At 55.0% G+C, this 17,544-nt stretch overlaps 1 protein-coding gene across 8 annotated transcripts in view; it reads right to left on the reverse strand.

The window, feature by feature from the left end:
* The window catches only part of HEMK1 (HemK methyltransferase family member 1), a 34,299-nt gene that overhangs the window by 12,533 nt on the left and 4,222 nt on the right, over positions 1-17,544 (reverse strand). For 3 of the 8 annotated variants that reach the window (XM_030867276.2, XM_070046639.1, XM_070046642.1), the window contains 7 exons: positions 14,983-15,117; positions 14,583-14,647; positions 14,234-14,283; positions 13,201-13,309; positions 12,257-12,352; positions 11,975-12,088; positions 100-202 (listed from right to left, as the gene is read on the reverse strand). In XM_030867276.2, the coding sequence (XP_030723136.1) occupies positions 109-202; positions 11,975-12,088; positions 12,257-12,352; positions 13,201-13,309; positions 14,234-14,283; positions 14,583-14,647; positions 14,983-15,117 (663 nt within the window). In that variant the 3' untranslated portion in view covers positions 100-108. The other 5 variants (XM_070046643.1, XM_070046644.1, XM_070046640.1 and 2 more) reach the window with 5 other exon arrangements.

A 17,544-nucleotide genomic window follows, 5' to 3' on the forward strand; every position in this document is an offset into this window, starting at 1 on the left:
TGGCCCTTATTGGGTCACTCTGCAGGAATTGGGGTTCAGGGAAGTGGTACAAGAAAATGCTGATACTCTGTCTACTGTTACTGTGGAAAGTAAACTGACCTTTGTTTCTCAAGCAGGAATCTGTGTCTTCTGCCAACATCCTCGGGAATATGACAACTTGTTAGCTTGTGAGTTGGGTGAAATCTCAGAGCCTTCCCAGTTCCTGACATAGAGGACAGGGGAAGTGAGACAGGGAAGGAAAGGAAGCCGAAGCAGGTGTGTTAATGAGTGTGCTCTCTCTCTGGGCAACTGAGGTCAGTCCTCGGTTGAGAGAGAGTGTAGAACGCACATCAGGGTTGTCCTACCTGAGAGGTAAGGAAGCTGGGATGTGTATCCACCAACTCCCACTAGTCACTGGCTTAGGGCTGCTCCAGGGGGTGAACTCCCTGCCTATTTTCACCTACCAAGCTGGCCTCTGCCATAGAGAAAGCCTCAAGCTGAGCACTGTAACTGCTGTGTGGAAACCTGAGTGGGAAGGGATATGCCCCATGCAAGCGGGGCCTTATCTGAATACTGCCCACGGCCAGTGCCTGGCACAGTGCCGAGCAGACAGTGATCAAATGCATGCCACATGGGCCAAGGATAAGGACCTGTTTACTTGCCTCTGTCCTCCACTAGGCTATGAACTCCTTATGGGCAGTGTCTGTCAATTTTTCCTTCATACTCTAGCACCAAGGGTAGGCCTGACAATTAATCTTAGGCTCCCAGTTAGGGGTGTAGGGGAGTGAGGGGATAGCCAGGCAGTGATGGGGCTCACTGCCTCATGGGGCAAAGGCAGACTCCCTGCCCACCTCCTGAGACCAAGTGGAAGGGAAGAGCTCTGGAAAGGAGCAGACAGCTCTGTTCAGGGCCATTTAATGAAAGGGCGGCACCCAACAAATCTGAAGCTTCTCTACTCTTTGTTCAACCCCCACCCTCCACCCCACCAAACACAGGCCTAGCCCCCAGTTGAGGGGTACTCAGGGTGTGGGGGAATAAACAAAATCTGGAATGGTAAACTCCGAGGGATCAATCTTGCCTAGAGTACAGTGCTCTAGGCTTCTGGGCCTTCAGGGAAGGAGCAGAGTTGGGGGCAGATGGTGAGGCCTAGCAGAGGTGCGGTTTCCTCTCCTAGCTCCAGGGCCCACCCCAGTGCCTGGCAAAGTCTGGAGGGCTGGGCTGACCTGAGTGTGGCTTTCACTGTCTCAGCCTCAAAGGACCCTTCACACCCAGCCTAGGGCTCTAGGGGTCAATTTTATGTTTAGTAGGTGGGTGCAAAATGGGTGGGAGTGAGGGGGACAGAGGCTGAGGGAGGCTAGAGGCAGGGGAAAGTTCCAGGGGGTCAAAGAAGGTATAGAAACCATTTAAACAGAATTTGGAAGTTTGGATTTTATTTCCAGAATCAGAGAGAGATAGACAGAGATTGATTGAGAGAGAGAGGGCATTCCAGACAGCTAGGACAGCCCAAGCAAAGGTGTAGTGTGGGGGAAATTCCTAGGAATGGCAAGGCTTGGGAGGACCCTGTGGTTGGTCCCTAGGTGGGTTTTCTGGGAGAATCAACCCAGAGTTTGATGCAGTGTGGTCATCAGGGATTGCCAAGCCCCAAATGCCAGGCCAGAAAGGTCAGGGATGTGGACAGGTGCCCAGGTCTGGCCCATTCCCCTCCCAGATCTCCCCTAACTTGCTGTGTTACCCTGGGCAAGTCATGGGCCCTCTCTGGGCTTCAGCTTTCTTTTCCATGAAATGGGGGCACAGTACTCAAGCTCCCATGGGCTCCCATAACTCAGAGACAGTAGCTGGGCCTCCAAGACAGGGTGATACCTCTTAAGAACCTCAGTCGCCCCTTCTCCAAGTATGGAAGGCAGCCTCGGCCCTCAGCAACCTGGGGCCTCTCACAGAGGCCACACACACAAGGTCCTGAACTGGTTCCCAGAGCCTGGAGCTCCCCCATCCAATGGAAGCCCTGCGTGGACACACCTGTGATCATGGACATGGACCCACATGCTCAAGTCCCACACCTGTGCACATGCACATATCTATGGGTACCTGTGTAGGGGTGTGCAGGTCTCTATGATGGGCATGTGTGATGTGGCCTGCCTCCCTACTGCAGACCAGAGCAAGCCTAAGGACCCAGCCAGTCATGAGGGGCCTGTCAGGAGTCGTCCATGTCCAAATCCATGAGTTCCTCAAGGACAGGGCCCCATCTGAACCACCCTACCTGGCTTACAGTTGGTGCTCAGTGCTTGCAGGTGAACAGTGGGGCTGGGAATGGGGGAGAGACAGGACACTAAGGACCTCAGTCACCCATTCTCCGAACTTCGGAGGTAGCTTCAGGCCTCAGCAAGTCTGGGTCCCTCACAGATATTGGCAGGAAAAGAGGACTTGTCCAGATGCTGTGTCCTCACACGACTCTGAATTCCACCCCACCCAGATGGCCCCAAAGGAGGCAGAGGTGCTGGGCTCTTGGCTATGACTCAGCGGAAGGAAGACAGGAAGGGGGGTTGGTGGTGCTGGGGCCCTAGGGTTTTGCTTCTCATTTCTCTCTTCCTAAAGTATAGCAAGTTCCCAGAAATGAAGGTACAGAAACCCCAGGCTCTCAGGGGCACTGGGTTCCCCAGTCCTCCCACCCCTGGAGATCCCACATAGGGCCTGGGGAAGCCCCTAGTCCCTGTCCCCTCCTTGGGACATTCTTCCCTGCCCCAGAACCAGGGACTGAGTGGAAAGTCCACACCAGAGCCAGGAGGGAGTCGTGGACTCCTGAGACTTTTCAGAAGTATGTGGCCCAGATTCACTTGCTGAGACAGATGCTGAATGAGAGGAGGCACTGGAACCTCCTGGACAGGTAGGGGCGGAGCAGTCAGGGTGGGCTTCCCAGGAGAGACAGAGGCTGCCCTCACCAAGAACCTGAGTGAAGGCATCCTCAGATGCCCCACGTGAGTTCCTTCTTTCTCCTTGCCCTCCCTTCCCGTCCTCCTTTCCTTTTTTTCCCCCTCTTTCTCTCTTTCGTTCATATTTTTAACTATTGGAAAAAGCCCAGTTTTAAAAAGCACACACACACTCAAATGGGCACAACACCAAACTATGATACGTTAGAATCCTACCCATGTGTCCAGAGACCCAGGTTTGGGCTGAGCTGGACATGAGCCTTCTCCTGCTGCCCCTGCAAATGAAAGAGACTGCAAGGGGCCCTTCAGAAACATGCTACCATTTGTAACCACTTATCTGTGAGAATCACTTGGTGGGGTCATTTGGTCCTGTGCCACCAAAACCAAACACTGAAAAGACACTGAACGCTGAGGCTGACATAAGACTGCAACTCCCATCCTAGCCCCCAGTTCAAACGTCAGTGCTCATCGCTGTTCACCTTGATGGACTTAATGCTAAGAAAGTGTTGAGAATTTGAACTTATAAAATACATTTATGTTTAAAATGATGCTTTTATCTTTTAAAAACTACATAGTTGAGTTCCACGTGAAACTTGGTTTGAAAGAACAAACTCTACAGCTCTAGGGCTCTGGGCAGGAGGGCTGGGCAGAATGACAAGAGACAGAGGATTTCTGTGTAAGCAGAGAGAGTGGGGAGCCCTGGTCAGTTCTTGAGCTGTGGGAATGCCTTCAAGAAGGGTTTTAGGCACATCCACCTGCACCCTGTCCCAGAACCTCCCAGGCCTGGGGACCTGAAACGTTCCGCCTGATATGGCAGGCTTTACACTTCCTTATGCTGCGAGGGGACTCACTTTCCTCACCCACCTGTCAGCAGGGAACCAGAGTCTGGGTGTCTGTCAGTCCCACCCCACATCCGGAGTACATCAGAGCCTCCTTTCAGCAGCAGCCACTTTCACTGCCCTCCCCTCCCCCATGCGCTCCTCTGCTGTGGGGTTTGAAAGTTTGGCACCAGGGGCAGCTGGGAGGGGAGGAAGCTCACTCCACATCTGGTGCTTTCTGTTTGACTCACCACTTTCCTCTTTGCCCTGGAAGCCCATGTCAGCCCTGGGGGCACCCCAGCTGGGTATCCGGGCCCCGGGCTGCAGCTGGCCTCTGTGGCCTGCTCACTCCCCTTCCAGCTGGGATGTCAGAGGACTGGGTTCAAAGCCCAGCATGGCTACTTCCTGCTTGTGTGATGTTGCACCGGTTAAGTCTCAGTTGCTTCATCTGTCTAGTGGGCCAAGGAAGGCTCCCCTCATGTGCAGACAGAGGATTTATGATAAAGTGTGTGCGGCACGGGGCACCATTACACATGGAGATGCCCAGTTACTGTTGTTGACAGAGCTCAGGCCTGGGAGGGTGGTCTTCACAATTCCATCTAAAGGGCTGCCTCTAGGTTATGTCCCCACATGGTCACATTTGGATCTCCAGACACCCCTGCCCACTGCCCCTGACACTGCCTATGGGATGGCCTGAGGGCACCCCACTCTCTCAAGCTGTCTGTCCCTAGTACCCCAGTGCCCAGTTCAGGGTGGCTCCAGGGCCCCCAGGTTCCAGTCAGAGCCCTGGGCCCTATCGTGGTCCTGGCCACCCCCCACCCTACATCCAATCCCTCAGCAATGGATGTGAGTTGGTTCTCTTCCAGAAGGCCTGTTGCTATATGCCACTGCTATAGCCCCCAGCGGCCTCTAGATCCTGGCCCAGTTGCCGCCTCCTGCCCCAGTCCCCTCTTCCTGGCAGCTAGAGAATATCCTCAATGCCTACCTGACCTTGTAACTCACCCTGAGACCCTTAAATTAGGCTCTGGTACCCAGAAATGCATTCAGAGCTCAACCAAAGGCACCCACCACCACGTCACCACAACATAGTCCTCTCCACGTGCCTTCAGGCATCCAGGCTTTTGCCCGGACTGTCCTCACTCTGGGCCTGCTCTATCCCTGTCCTGCACCCTACCCTCTTCAAGCCAGGTGTGATGACCAAGGCCTCAGGCCCTGGGTCATTAGGCTTGCACTGGAATCCCAGTTCAGCCAGCATATAAGCAGGTTCCTTAGCCTTTCCCAGTTTTAGTTTCCTCGTCTGTAAAATGGGAGGGTTCACTGACTTTGCCTTATGGGATGTCTTGAGAGTGAATAAGATAATCCCAGAAGCACTTGGTTCAGGGTGCACCATTCAGTCTCCAAATTTTACAAGCTCTTCTGACTGGTATCATCTCCCCGGGGCCTGGCACATAGTAGGGCTTGGGAGACACAGGCCTGAGCCTATGCTGCACACACCCCAGGAGAAGGGCCCACCAGGGTAGGCACTGGGCTTCTGGAAAGCCCGCTGGGAACAACCCTGGCAACCCCTGTTCCTGCTCTGAGGATCCACAGGCCCAGGTGGACCGCTGCACTAAGCTCTGCAGGGGGCAGCCCAGGACCTAGCTATGCTGACCTCAGTCTCTGACCAGTCAAATGGGCACCAATGGTGGCCTCACCCTCCCTTCCAATCCAGCGGTGAGACCTGATCCGTGACTGCACCCTGCTGAGCCTTGGTTTCCTCATCACGGAGATGATTAAAAACCCAGTCTGTGGGGTTGTGTGAGGATTAACACCAATAAATGTAAAGCAGCTGCTTGGGGCCTAGTGCCCAGCAGGAGCTCAAGAAATGATGGCAAGGAGATGGAGGAGGAGGAGGAAGGCCCAGGGGGCTGCCCAGATACTTCACTCAGCTGCAAGGTCTAAGGGCAAACAAGGCCCAAGCAGCTCTAGCTCGGGGTTCACTCTACTCGCCCACGTAGCTTGGCCTCACACTGACTCCCAGGAATGGCAGACAAGACTATACCTGGAAAGCAAGGCAGGTTGGGGGTCTGCAGCTGATAAAGGGCTGGAGGCTGGGAGGCAGAGAAGAGACCTGGGTTTGAGCCCCAGCCCTGGCCTGCTGAGCCTTAATGTTCTCATTTGCACACAAGGATCTCTATGGGTGCTTCAAGTCCCAATAATCTGCTCCTGGGGCTCAGTAGGCTGGGAGACCTGACCCCTCCATTCCCCTAGATGCATGTCCCAGGAGAGGGCTATAGACCCAGCATAGCAGGGGGCAATACAGTGGAATCCCTCGCTCTGAAAAGCGAAGTCTCTGAGAGAGACCCCAGCCTCTGAGAAGGAGCGACCAGACAAGGCCTGCCTTCCGCTGGGCAGAGCTGCTCTGAGCCACCTCACCTCTCCGCTCAGTCATGGTCAAGGCCAGGTGGAAGCCAGCTCAGTCCAGGGCTCCCAGTGAGGCTGACGTAAGCTTCCCTTGCCTCTCCTACTCTGTGAACTGTAAAATTGGCTTTTCCCCACTGTTTCCCTATAGGATGATTGACAGGAGTGTCTTGGAAGGGGAGTGGTCCCAGAATTTGAAGCTCTTACACATCGGATTCCTGGTTATGAGGCCAAAGATGCTAAAGGTTCCTTGGCAGGGTGCATAACCAGTTCTCTCAGGGAGGGAAGAAAAGAGGAACCCCTGCTCTCCTCACAACTACCATCAGGGCTTCAAATGAGACCCAGATCTGTCCGCACACCCAAGGCTGTAGTTGGGCTAATGTGGCTGACATCAGGGATAGGGTTGAAGGTTCCAGGTAGCCACTTCAGCTCTGGGGATCATGAAGCTGAGAATCCTAGGAATGACCCACTTCTAGCCCAGCCACACAGCCCAGCACAGGCTTGTAGCAGGAGCTGGGCACTGCCTGGGGGCTGGAAGGAGCCAAACCTCCATGGCTTACATGGAGGGATCACCTTGGAGTCAGGGGCTGCTGCACTCATTTCAGGCACAGTACCTGCTCACCCTCACACCCTGTTCATTATCACACACTCCAGGGGTGCTGGGTCAGGCACGTGACTCCATGGGAGTCAGGACCAGGCTCGGATCCAGTCTCTGAGGTCCCTCTGAGGGCCTGGGTGGCCCCCATACCACTGGAGATAGACCATGGAGGCCAGCTTTGCTCTCTCCCCCTGATCCCAGTTCCATTCCCCACAGCTCCCAGTGCCTGGGCCAGCTTCTCTGGGTCCCACGCTGGGCAGTCTTCTAGTCTCTCACTCCAAGAAAGGGTCAGCTCTAGGGAGCCTGGGCAGCTCAGGTCTCCAGGTTGTGAAGGGTTTCCCACCCCCATCCCCACCCACCTCACTGCTCAGAGGAAAAGTGTTCAAAGCAATCTATCATGCACCTCAAAATCTTTCAATCTCTGCCTATTTCCAAATTCCAATTCCAAAGCCACTTCCATTTTTAGGTATTTGTTAGAGCAGCACTTCACGTCGGGTACCAAAATCCATAATAGTATCCTATTGCTGCTACAACAAAATGACCACAAATTTAGTGTTTTTAAACAAAACAAATGTATCATCTTACAGTTCTGGAAGTCAGAAATCCAAAATCAGTTTTAAGAGGCTAAAATCAAGATATTGGCAAGCTGGCATTCTTTCTTAAGGCTCTAGGGAAGAATCCATTCCCTTGCCTCTTCCAGCTTCTAGAGGCCATCTGTATTCCGTGGCTCATGGTCCTTCCTCCAGCAATGGCATCGCTTTGACCTCTGCTTCCACCATCACATCCCCTTCTCTGACACTCCTGCCTCCCTCTCATAAGGACCCCTGTGATTATATTGAGCCCACCTGAATAACCCAGGATAATCTTTCCATCTCAAAATCCCTAAATCTGCAAAGTTCCTTTTGCCATGTAAGGTAACAAATTCACAGGTTTATGGGATTAGGACATGGGCATCTTTGGGGCCATTATTCTGCCTACTACAGGAGGGAGAAGATTGCTTTACCAGTCCCAATCCCTGCCCAGATGGCCTGTCCTAGGACTGGGGGTTTATGGGATTAGGACATGGGCATCTTTGGGGCCATTATTCTGCCTACTACAGGAGGGAGAAGATTGCTTTACCAGTCCCAATCCCCGCCCAGATGGCCTGTCCTAGGACTGGGGGGTCATGAGGGGGGATCAGGCTGCTGTTCTGGCCAATGCTGGCTGGGGGCTGGCTGGGGGCTGGCCGGGGCCCAGAGCTCCAGGAAACCTGGCGCCTGCCTCTGCTGCAGAAAGGACGGCCTGTACTCGGTGTGGCCACTGTGCAGAGATCAGGTGCACTGTAGCCCAAGAAGTGGCTATGGCTCAACTTGAACTGCTGCCTGGCTCGGGTGGGAGGCTAAGCCCTCGTAGCTTCTTCTCCCTGCTGACCAGAATATGTGAGAGCTGCTGTCAGGTACGATATGAGCCACATGGGAAATTCCAGCTCCATTCTAGGAAACGCATACACTGTTGGCTTACTGGTGGACATTTACTGAGCTTAGTGTATGCTAGACCCACATGGGACCCCAGAGAGAAGACAGAGACAGGAAGGCTTCCAAATGCATGAGACAGAATGTCATTGCTACTGGAAGAAGTGGGCTAGGGTCTGGTGGGGAGAACCCAGAGGTCAGATGGGTGGTCCAGAGGAGAGAGCATTTGTGTTGGAGCCTGAAGGAGAGGATTATCTGGACTAGAAGTGGTGGGCAAGAGCATTTCTGATGAATGCACAGCCTGGTCAAAGGGAAGGAGGGGTGTTTGAGGAATGGATAGCTCTGCAGGGAAGCTGGAGTATAGGGCAGTGGAAGAAAGAATCCAAAGATGGACAGGGAGGGACATGCTGGCCTACGTAGGTTAAAGCAGTTCTCAAAGCCAGTCAGCAGTGGAATACTTTGCTCTGATGGAAGCTTACTCAGAGTACTGATGAGGCTTTGGGAGGGCTCCCCAAGACCCTTCCCATAGTCATCCTCCCCTACCTCTTCAGATCTGGACTCTGCAGGACACGGAGACCACATTCAGGTCATGGGGAGCCAGCCAAGCGTTTAGAGCAGGAATTGGGAGAAGTTAATGGCCCAGGGTCCAGGTGGGGTTAGGGGAGAACAGAAAGGGTACATGTCAATAAAGCAGCTAGATGGGCCCCATGGAAAGAGCCATGGGCAGCTGGGAAAAGCATACAACTTGAGGCAAAGTGTCAGTTTCCTCAACTGTCAGAAGAGATGTAATTGCTCTTCCAGAGTACATCAATCAGGGACTCCTACACCCTTTGCCCACGCTTGGGGCTCCAGCTGACAGAGGCTGGGTGGACATCAGGCACATCCCTCAAGACCTCAAGGGCCTGTAGAGCCTGGACTCCACCATCAGCCCCACATCCTCCTGCTGTTCTGTCTCCTGGGCTCCATGACACATGCTAAAGGAGGCAGCTCATCTCTGCTCCAGCCCCAGTAAGGAGGGAGGAGACAGGGCAGGTGAGACTGGCTTTCCCTGGGCTGGAGCCACAGGCTGCTCTGGCCTGGACCTTGGGGCACTCAGGCCCTGGTGAAGAGGGAAAGGAGGGACTGAGGGGAGATCTGGCTGCCAGGCTACCAGCCTCTTGGTGGCTCCATCTCCAGAGGGCAGAGAGAAGTCAAGAGCCCAAGATTGAAATCCCTGCCTTCCCTTTTTTCCAGACTGCCATGTCTCTGCCTGACTCGTGTTGGTGCCAACCACAAGACACACACGAGGGTACAGCATCCTCCTTATGTCTGCCCTCCAAGGCAAGCAGTGAAAACGTTCACAGTGCCCCATGAAAGGTGCAAACCATGGTCCCTTCAAAATCATCATATTAAGATAAAGAAAGCACTTGGTCCCATTTCTCAGACTTAAAAGCCAAGGCTGACAGAGTTGAAGTCATCTACCCAAGGACATACCCTAGTGAGGGGCAGATGCCAGGATCTGCACCCAGGCTGGTGTAGCCTCAACACTGGAGCTTAACGTCCAAGCCCCAGTCAAGCCAGTGGCTGCAGGCTTGAAGCCCGGCCCTGCCAGTCCACTTGGTCTGCACCTCTTTCTCAGGGGAGTCAGGCCTCATGGGAGGAAGTTGTCCCCAAGGGTGCCTCCTGCTTCAGTGACCCCAACTATGCCTACACTGTCACTCCCCATTATTATGTACTCTTGGGGAGCCATATCCACATGCTTGCCAAGGCCTGAAGCCAGGAGGGTGAGACCATCAGGGAAGCCATCAGTGGTTGAGGTGTGGGACAAGGAGGCAACAGACTGCTAGGTCAAGGCAGCTACCCTGAGATGCTGTGAAGAGAGCAAGAGCCCAAGGACACAGGTAGGAGAGGAAGGGCAATACTGGTGAGGCAGGCCAAGATCTGAGAGCAAACGGGGGCTCTGAAAGCCCACGCCGCCTTTCCAGGTTCCTTTTGGAACAGCCATGGCTGGGAGTCCCTGGCTCCTCCTCAAAGGAAGCCATGGGCGGCTTGAGGTCCATGCAGCTGGGTCTGGGCAAGGAGCAGGATACGGTAGCCCTGGGAACTGCAATGTGGCCTCTGCTAAGGCAAATACAACCCCCAAACACAGCGAGGGAGTAGCTCAGGCCAGGTATAACTCCAGCAATAGACTCTCCCAAGGCAGGGACCTAACTTCCTATCTCCATTTGGCCTCCTCCCATCATGGGACCTCAGGCAGGCCATGTCTTCTGTTGTGGAGTCCCTGCCTGGGGAGTGGGCCCTTGAATACCAGCTACATACTTTACCTGACTGACTGAGATTAAAATGAGGCTGCCATCTTGCACTGGCCTTGGAGCCAGAAAAGCCAGCTTCTCACAGGGAAGGGAGCTGCCCAAGGTCCCACTGCAAGATACAGCTCTAGAACCCAGCATCCTGGCTCCATCAGAGGATGCTGTCTACCACACACTGCCTCTGGCCACTGCATCACCAGGTCAGGCCTCTGAAAGTGCTGGGTTGGGGGGATGGGAGGGGAGACCAACAGCATGAGTCAGCCTAGTCTGCCATGTTCCTTGAGACCCACCCTGATGCAGGCTAACACCAGCACCTGCCAACCTGGAGGTTTCCTGTCTCTGTGGACAGAAGGGCCTTTGGGCCTCCCGGCAGCCACCAGCCTGCAGACCAGAGCTAGGGTAGAGGTCAAAACCTGGTGCCCACTCTGTCTCAGCTTCTCACTCTCCCCAGCTCCTACCAGGGACAGATGGGTTTTCAGAAACCCCAAGGCTTGGAAGGAATGTTTTAGCTCAAAACTATGGGAATAAAAAGTAAACACAAGCCCTGTTCACCCCTCACTGGCTCAAGCTTTCACTTAAATGAACGTGGACATGTGACCCCAGAACTGTGCAAGGCCCCTCAGCCCCATCCCCACCAGGAAGTAGGCTGCCATCCCCAAGCTCAAGCTCAGACGATGTTCCTGCGCTCAGAGCTTAGGCCCAGTTAGGGGCGTGTGTTGAGTGCTACGCCAGCCCTTGTGAGGGAGCTGATCAGTGCCAAGTACCTTGGCTTCCAAGGCCAGAAGGAGCAACCATGTGCCTTTCTCTACACTGCTCCCCAAACCACCAGCTGGGGCCTGCCAGCCAGCCCTGCAAACTCAGAAGGAAGCTCTTACCCCCAGCACTGCCTAAGGGCAAGGGGTCAGGGGACCCACAAATCACAATAACAAAACATTAGGTCACCACTTGCTGGTCTCTCGCCACTTTATTGGCCGTATCTCCCAACATCCCTAGAGCAATTCCACCCACAGAGACAAAGCAACCTGCCTTGGCTACACTGACCCGATGGGGCCAGACTGGGAATCCAGTCTGCTGAGCTCCTAAGCTGGATTGTGGGTGCTCTTGCTCTTTGCTGGCCCAGGAAGGACACCCCTGCCCTCGTGCCTACTCCCAAGTCTCCTAGAAATGTAGAGCATGGAGAATCACAGAGCCATGGGAAATGCCACAAACATCTGGGGTTCTGGAAGGCACCATCCACCTCCCTCCAAGTAGCATTCCAGGTAGAAATGTCAGCCAGGCACTCTGGCAGGTTGGGGCCCTGGCCAGGCATCCACAGGGCAACCATGCTGTGGCCCACACCTCCTGATATGTAGGAACCGGGGCCTAAGGAGACAGGGACAAGGGGCCAGTTACTGCCTGGGCCCTGGGGAATGAGCAGGGGGTGGGAACCGCATGCTTGCCCCACAGCCAGAGCTGTGATAGTCTGAGTGGAAGGACCAGCATGGCTGTGGGGACTGGGGGGAGGGTAGAGTCTCACCTCCCACAGAAGTCCCTGCGCACAGCCACAAGATTGAGGGACAGGTCAGGCTGGCTCTGAAGCCAGCTGCCGACGAGCTCTGGATGTCTTGGGTCCACTTCCAAGAAGATGCTTCTAGGTGGGGGAGAAATGGGTCAGCTCAGCTGGGCAAGGCTGGACCTGCATTTCTGGGTTGTCCCAGCTGGGAGGGGTGGAGGCAGAATGACGCCCAGGGCAGGCCCAGTACATACTGGGAGGGGAGGAGGCTGTTGAGGTCAGACTCAGGAGACACCCCATCCATACCCAGAGTCCTTCAGGAGCCGAGGTGCCAGGGCCAGGATGTGGGTAATGATGTCCATGCCCTCCTCCCCACCGTCCAGGGCTAGTGGATCTTCATAGCTGAAGGGGAAAACAGTGAGAGCTAAGGACCTGGGATGGGGTATCTGAAAAGTATGGAGAAGCTGACCAGGACTTCCACAAAGAAGGCTCTGTGGAACTTACACTCTGGGCTGAGAAGAAAGTCTGAGGACCCCGAATGATGGCAGCTCCGATTCCCCTACCTCCTACAGGCAGCCACCTACCAGGCAGTGCTGGGCATGCTCAGCGAATCCCATTGACTGACTACCCCCAGGGCATGAGGGTCTCCCCACAACAAGGATATTCCTATTCTTGGCTTGGGGAGGCATAGAGCTGGCCCTGACCACTCCTGAGAGCCAGGAATTTGGAAGCCAGCACCCTGACACTCACTACCACTGCCTCATCCAGAGGCTGCTGGGCTACCCCTGGTTCTCAGACCGTTTGAGAACAGGATGGTTCAGTGCAAAGCCTGGAGTAGAGTCTCAGTCCCAGCTTTCCTGCTAAGCCCCCACACAATCTTGGACAAGGTCCCTTCCCTCTCTGGGCCTCAGTCTTCTGGAAAATGATGCACCCATCTGACCACCTTCTATGTGTTGTATACTGTAGTCTGATATTTTAGTCATTAGTGAGTCCTCCCCATGGCCTGGCAAGGCTCTACCACTCCCCTTTCAGAGGCAGGAAACTGAGGCTCAGAGAGGTTCAGTGGTCTTAAGTGGGAAGGCAGATGCTGAACCAAAGTAGGTCTGTGGGTTCCAGAGTGAGCTTCTCTTTCAACACCACTGCCCCATTCAGCCCCCCAGCCTCCCCATCCCTCCCGATAGTATGGTCCTCCAGGGCAGACCCATCCCATTAGGCCTTCTCAGGCCTGGCCTCCCTGGTCTACCCCACACCTGAGGATCTCAGGGGCCAGCTTCTCCATGTCCCGGTGGAAGACGTAGGGAGGGTTGCTGACGACCAGGTCCACAGGGCCCCAGGGTAGAAGATGTGCCCAGCTCCCATCTGTGGTCAAAGGGAACACACAGCAGAGAATGGGAGGTAAAGGGTGGAAGCTCCACGCACTGCTATGTCCCTTGGGTAATCCCTCTCCCCAAACCACAACTTAGACCTATCTCTGGACCCAATAAACTAGACTTCTAGATTAGTGCCCAGTGTCCCCAGCCAGCAGCCTGGCTGGGAGTGTGTATGCTCTGACATGGCAGTTCTCCCCCTGGAGTGTCCTTGCCTTCTCTTCTTCCTATCAAAAACCTCCTCAATAAGCAAGACTCAGATCAAGTGCCACTTTCAGGCAGCCATCTCTGATTGCCTGACAAAGCAAGCGCCTCTGTTCTCTGCCACCCCGCTGGCCTTGCCACACTCTGCCTCATAGCCAACATGGACTGAGTATATGGAGGGCAAGCCTGGTCTCAGTCAGTTGACTCCTAGTGGCTCTGTTTACTGGCCCCACCCTGCATCAGGTATCACACTCCATGGAGGGGGCACATGAAGCTCAAGGATGCTGTGGGCATGTGATAGAGCCAGAGCTGGAGCCAGAACTCTGCGGGCACTCTGTAAAGGATGCAGCCAAGTCATGCTGTGCCTGGGCCAGGCGGGGGCGGGCAGACACTCAAGTATTTTGGTCCCAAAGGCTATCTCTTGAGCTTCTGCTTACTTCTTGACAACAAACAAGCCCTAGTTAAATTCATTAATTATGGGGGATACGAAAGGTAAGAAAGATCCTGTGGCTGGTCCCTTCATGGGTCAGGTCAGCCCAGGAGGCAACAGGGACTTGCCTGTCCTCAGCAAGGATTGGGGGTGGGGAAGGGGTGTGTGTGGGGGGTGTGTGTGTGTGTGTAAGCCATCCCTCTATCTCTGCAGAGTGCTTCATCCACCCATCAGCATCTGGACCCAGGATCCCCACCCAGGGAAGATGGGTGGGGAAAGTACCTAAGGTCACATCGAAGGGGATGATCCGAATCCTGTCCTGCAACCGAAGCCTGGAGAGATAGGAAGGTAAAGGTGAGCATGGGGAGGGGGAGAGGGGGTGGGAGCAGGGGTGGGGATAGACTCCTACCCTTGGCTACAAAGAACGGGAGAATAAACCCTTCTAGGACCAGCAAGACACCTGGTGTCCATTGTCCATTTGTAACCCTGTGGGACCTACGCCAGGCCTCCCCCACTGCCTCCTCCTTCTTGGGGGTGGACATTGGCGGGTTTGATACCTGGATAGAGGTTGAGATCAGGCCCCAAAGTCTGACTCCCCCTACCCTGACCGTCTGCTCCCAAGCCCCCCTACCTCTGAGCATTCTCATGGGCCAGGCAGATGGCGGCTTCTCCCTTGTCCACAGCAATGACTCGGCTCTGCCCCAAGAACAAACAAAGGGTACGTGGGAGACAGGGTGTTTGGAAAGGCCAGGCCTGGGGACCAGAGCCCTCTTCCAACCCTCTGCTAGAAGAGGAGGGAAATACTCAGTAGCTTTTCTTCCTCTGCGGTCAGGGTCTGGCCAGATGGAAGGGGATGGGACTTAAAGGCTATGACCATGGTGGGCTGGGGTAGCTCTGTCTTCCTCCTATTTTCAGTCATTTCCTCTCAAGTAATTCTAGCAGAGTGGGTTGGGGAGGGATCAGCAGGAAGGACAGTAAGTGCCAGTCACAGTCTACCCAGGGTGGGGTGGAGGGATGCATAGGGGGCTCACCCGGGGGAGCTTGCTCAGCAGGCTGAGGGAAATGGCTCCTGATCCACAGCCCACCTCCAGGATGAGTGGGCCACCTTGAGCTCCCACCACACGGGGCCCTTGGGTCACCTCCTCCAGCACCCATTCAACCAGCTCCTGCAAGGGAGATAGATCGTGATCAGAGTTGGTAGTGACCTGACTCCTGTGGGTCTTGGCACAGAGGCCCAAGCATAGTTAGCCCCTGTGTGAATGTAGAAGGGGGATGGTTAAAGCCAGACTGAACTTCGTTGTCAGCTGTGGCCATGGGCAGGTCACACTGCCTCTCCATGCCTCCGCTTCCCCATCTGTAAACTTGAGCACAGTTGAGAATAACCCACCTCATTGGGGGCAGGTGGAGATTTAACAGAAGCACATTCATGAAGCACTGATCTCATGCCTGGTACATGGTAAGTGTTCAGTAAGCCTCAGCTAATCCTTTTACAGACATCCTCTTGTTTTGTGCTTACAGCAATGTTAAGAATCATACTTAATGGTCCCTGGCCAACCCCTCTGTGCCTGGCCCTGCTTCCGGAGGTTTCCCTGTATTAATCTGTTAGACTCTCATGAGGAAAGTGAGGTCCAGGGGCCAAGGCCCCGCTGGGAACCTGGCCTGCAGCTCATGGTGGCCAAGAACCAGGGGCCAGTGTGTCCCCAGCTTCCTCACAGCCCCCCCAGAGAGGCTCCCAGGTCAAAGGGACAGGAAATTCCCTCCATGGAGGGGCAGGGGGATGACAGCCCTACCTGAGCCCCATATCTGAAAGGGGCTGTGGCACACACAGGGCATGGGGTAAGTGGGCATGGCATGGGAAGAGGTGCCTAACTGCACTGTACCTGCCTTGGTGGCAGGGGGACACTTTCAGACACTGTCACTTTAGAAACAACAGAGTTTCAAGTCTCACCCACCCATCTGTCACCTGAAGACTGTGCATGGAAGCCAATATAGGGTGAGGGTGGAGGGCCGCTGCTGTGCATTGGCCAAAATGTTTCTAAACAGCAGTAGAGTGGGGGCCCAAGTAGCCAGGCATGGAGCCAGGGAACCAGGGAAAGGGCATGGAGCCATGGAGCAGGGAAAGGGCAGTCCCTCAAAGGGACCTGCCCTTTGGATGAGGGCAGGAAAGGCCCCCCTGGAGGCTGAGGATTCCTGGGGTTCCAGGCAGGGCTGGCTCAGGGAATGAGGGGAAGAGTCAGGAAGTAGGTGTTTCCTTCATCTGAAAGAGATCTACTTCCTCCAGGCTCTCTCTACCATGACCTTCCTCACTGTGGGCCTAAGATCTAGGATGGGGTGTGCTTCTCCCACCAAACTGAATGCTCCATGACGTGACGTGAAGACCAGGAATCTGACCCATCATGGCATGTCCCACACGGGCAGGGCTTGGCCCACAGAGCGGCCTCTTGGCTACTTCCCAAGCGCTGGGCAAGCTCTCAGTGGCCACAGGAAGCTACCCTGAGCCTCAGACCCGCAGCTTCCCCCAAGCCCCAGTGTCAACAGTTAGGCCCCGATAGAGCAGAGGGCTCCAGATCACTCAGGCTCATTTTCCGCATAAGCTGCTCAGTGCTGAGTCCCCAAAAGTATTTCATCCTTCATCCCAACCCGGGAGCAAAGTTCACCTGTCCCCAGGGTAGCAAGTCCAAGGCAGGTGGAACTTGGCCAGTGGGTCCAACCTTTTCTGTTCCAAGCCCCTTCTGCACCAAACAAGCTACTGCCTATGAGTGAGACAGACCCTCTCCAGCCAGAGAGGGCTTCCCCTCACTCCTTCCCACCAGGCCTGTACCAGGCACAACTGGAGAACTGGAGTGCTGGCAGCAAGCTGCGCCCACAGCATTGGGACCAGCACAGAGCCAGCAGTCTAGGGCTGTGGCTTGGAGCCTGCGGTCACAGTGGCGAGGCCACATACTAAGTGGCCAGCTGGACAGCTGAAACTTGTCAGGGGCATGAACTTCTCTTGGTTTCCTGACCACAGACAGACCTACCCTGGCTGGAGAAATGACCCCTTAGTCAACCACACTGGCCAGCCACCTCAGAGAGACATCCTGACATCAGAGACACACACCACATGTGTGAATGGCTACCCTGGTCAGGGCATGAAGATGAGAGACTGGGCCGCCACTGCCACCAGTGCCCCTTGGCCTCTCCCTTACCCTCCAGATCCGGGGAAGATTATCTTGGCTGTAGGACCACTTCAGGTTTTGGGGGGGGTGGGGTAGGGATGGAGACCACTCCCAGCAAGTCCAGAAACTCTCTTCCTCACCTAGTAAAGAGTCTCCTCAGCCTAGAGTTGGTGGCTCCTTGGGGGAAGCTGAAAATCGAGCTGGTTACAGGCCCAGGGCACTTTTCCCAGGTGAACAGGGGAGAATCCAAGAACACTGCAGGGTCGGAGCAGAGGGGAATGTGGGAAGGAGGCAAAGAGCAGGCAGCTGTCAGCTCTGCCTGGAGCCACTGCCTCAACAGGACTCCACACCCCTTAAGAGGCTGGCGCAAGGCCTCAGCAGGACCTGAGTGCCATAAGGACCCTCATTAGGATTACATTCTTGATGAGGCAGCCC

Source organism: Globicephala melas, chromosome 11 (genome assembly GCF_963455315.2).
Source record: "Globicephala melas chromosome 11, mGloMel1.2, whole genome shotgun sequence".
In the NCBI taxonomy this organism is placed as follows: Eukaryota; Metazoa; Chordata; class Mammalia; order Artiodactyla; family Delphinidae; genus Globicephala; species Globicephala melas.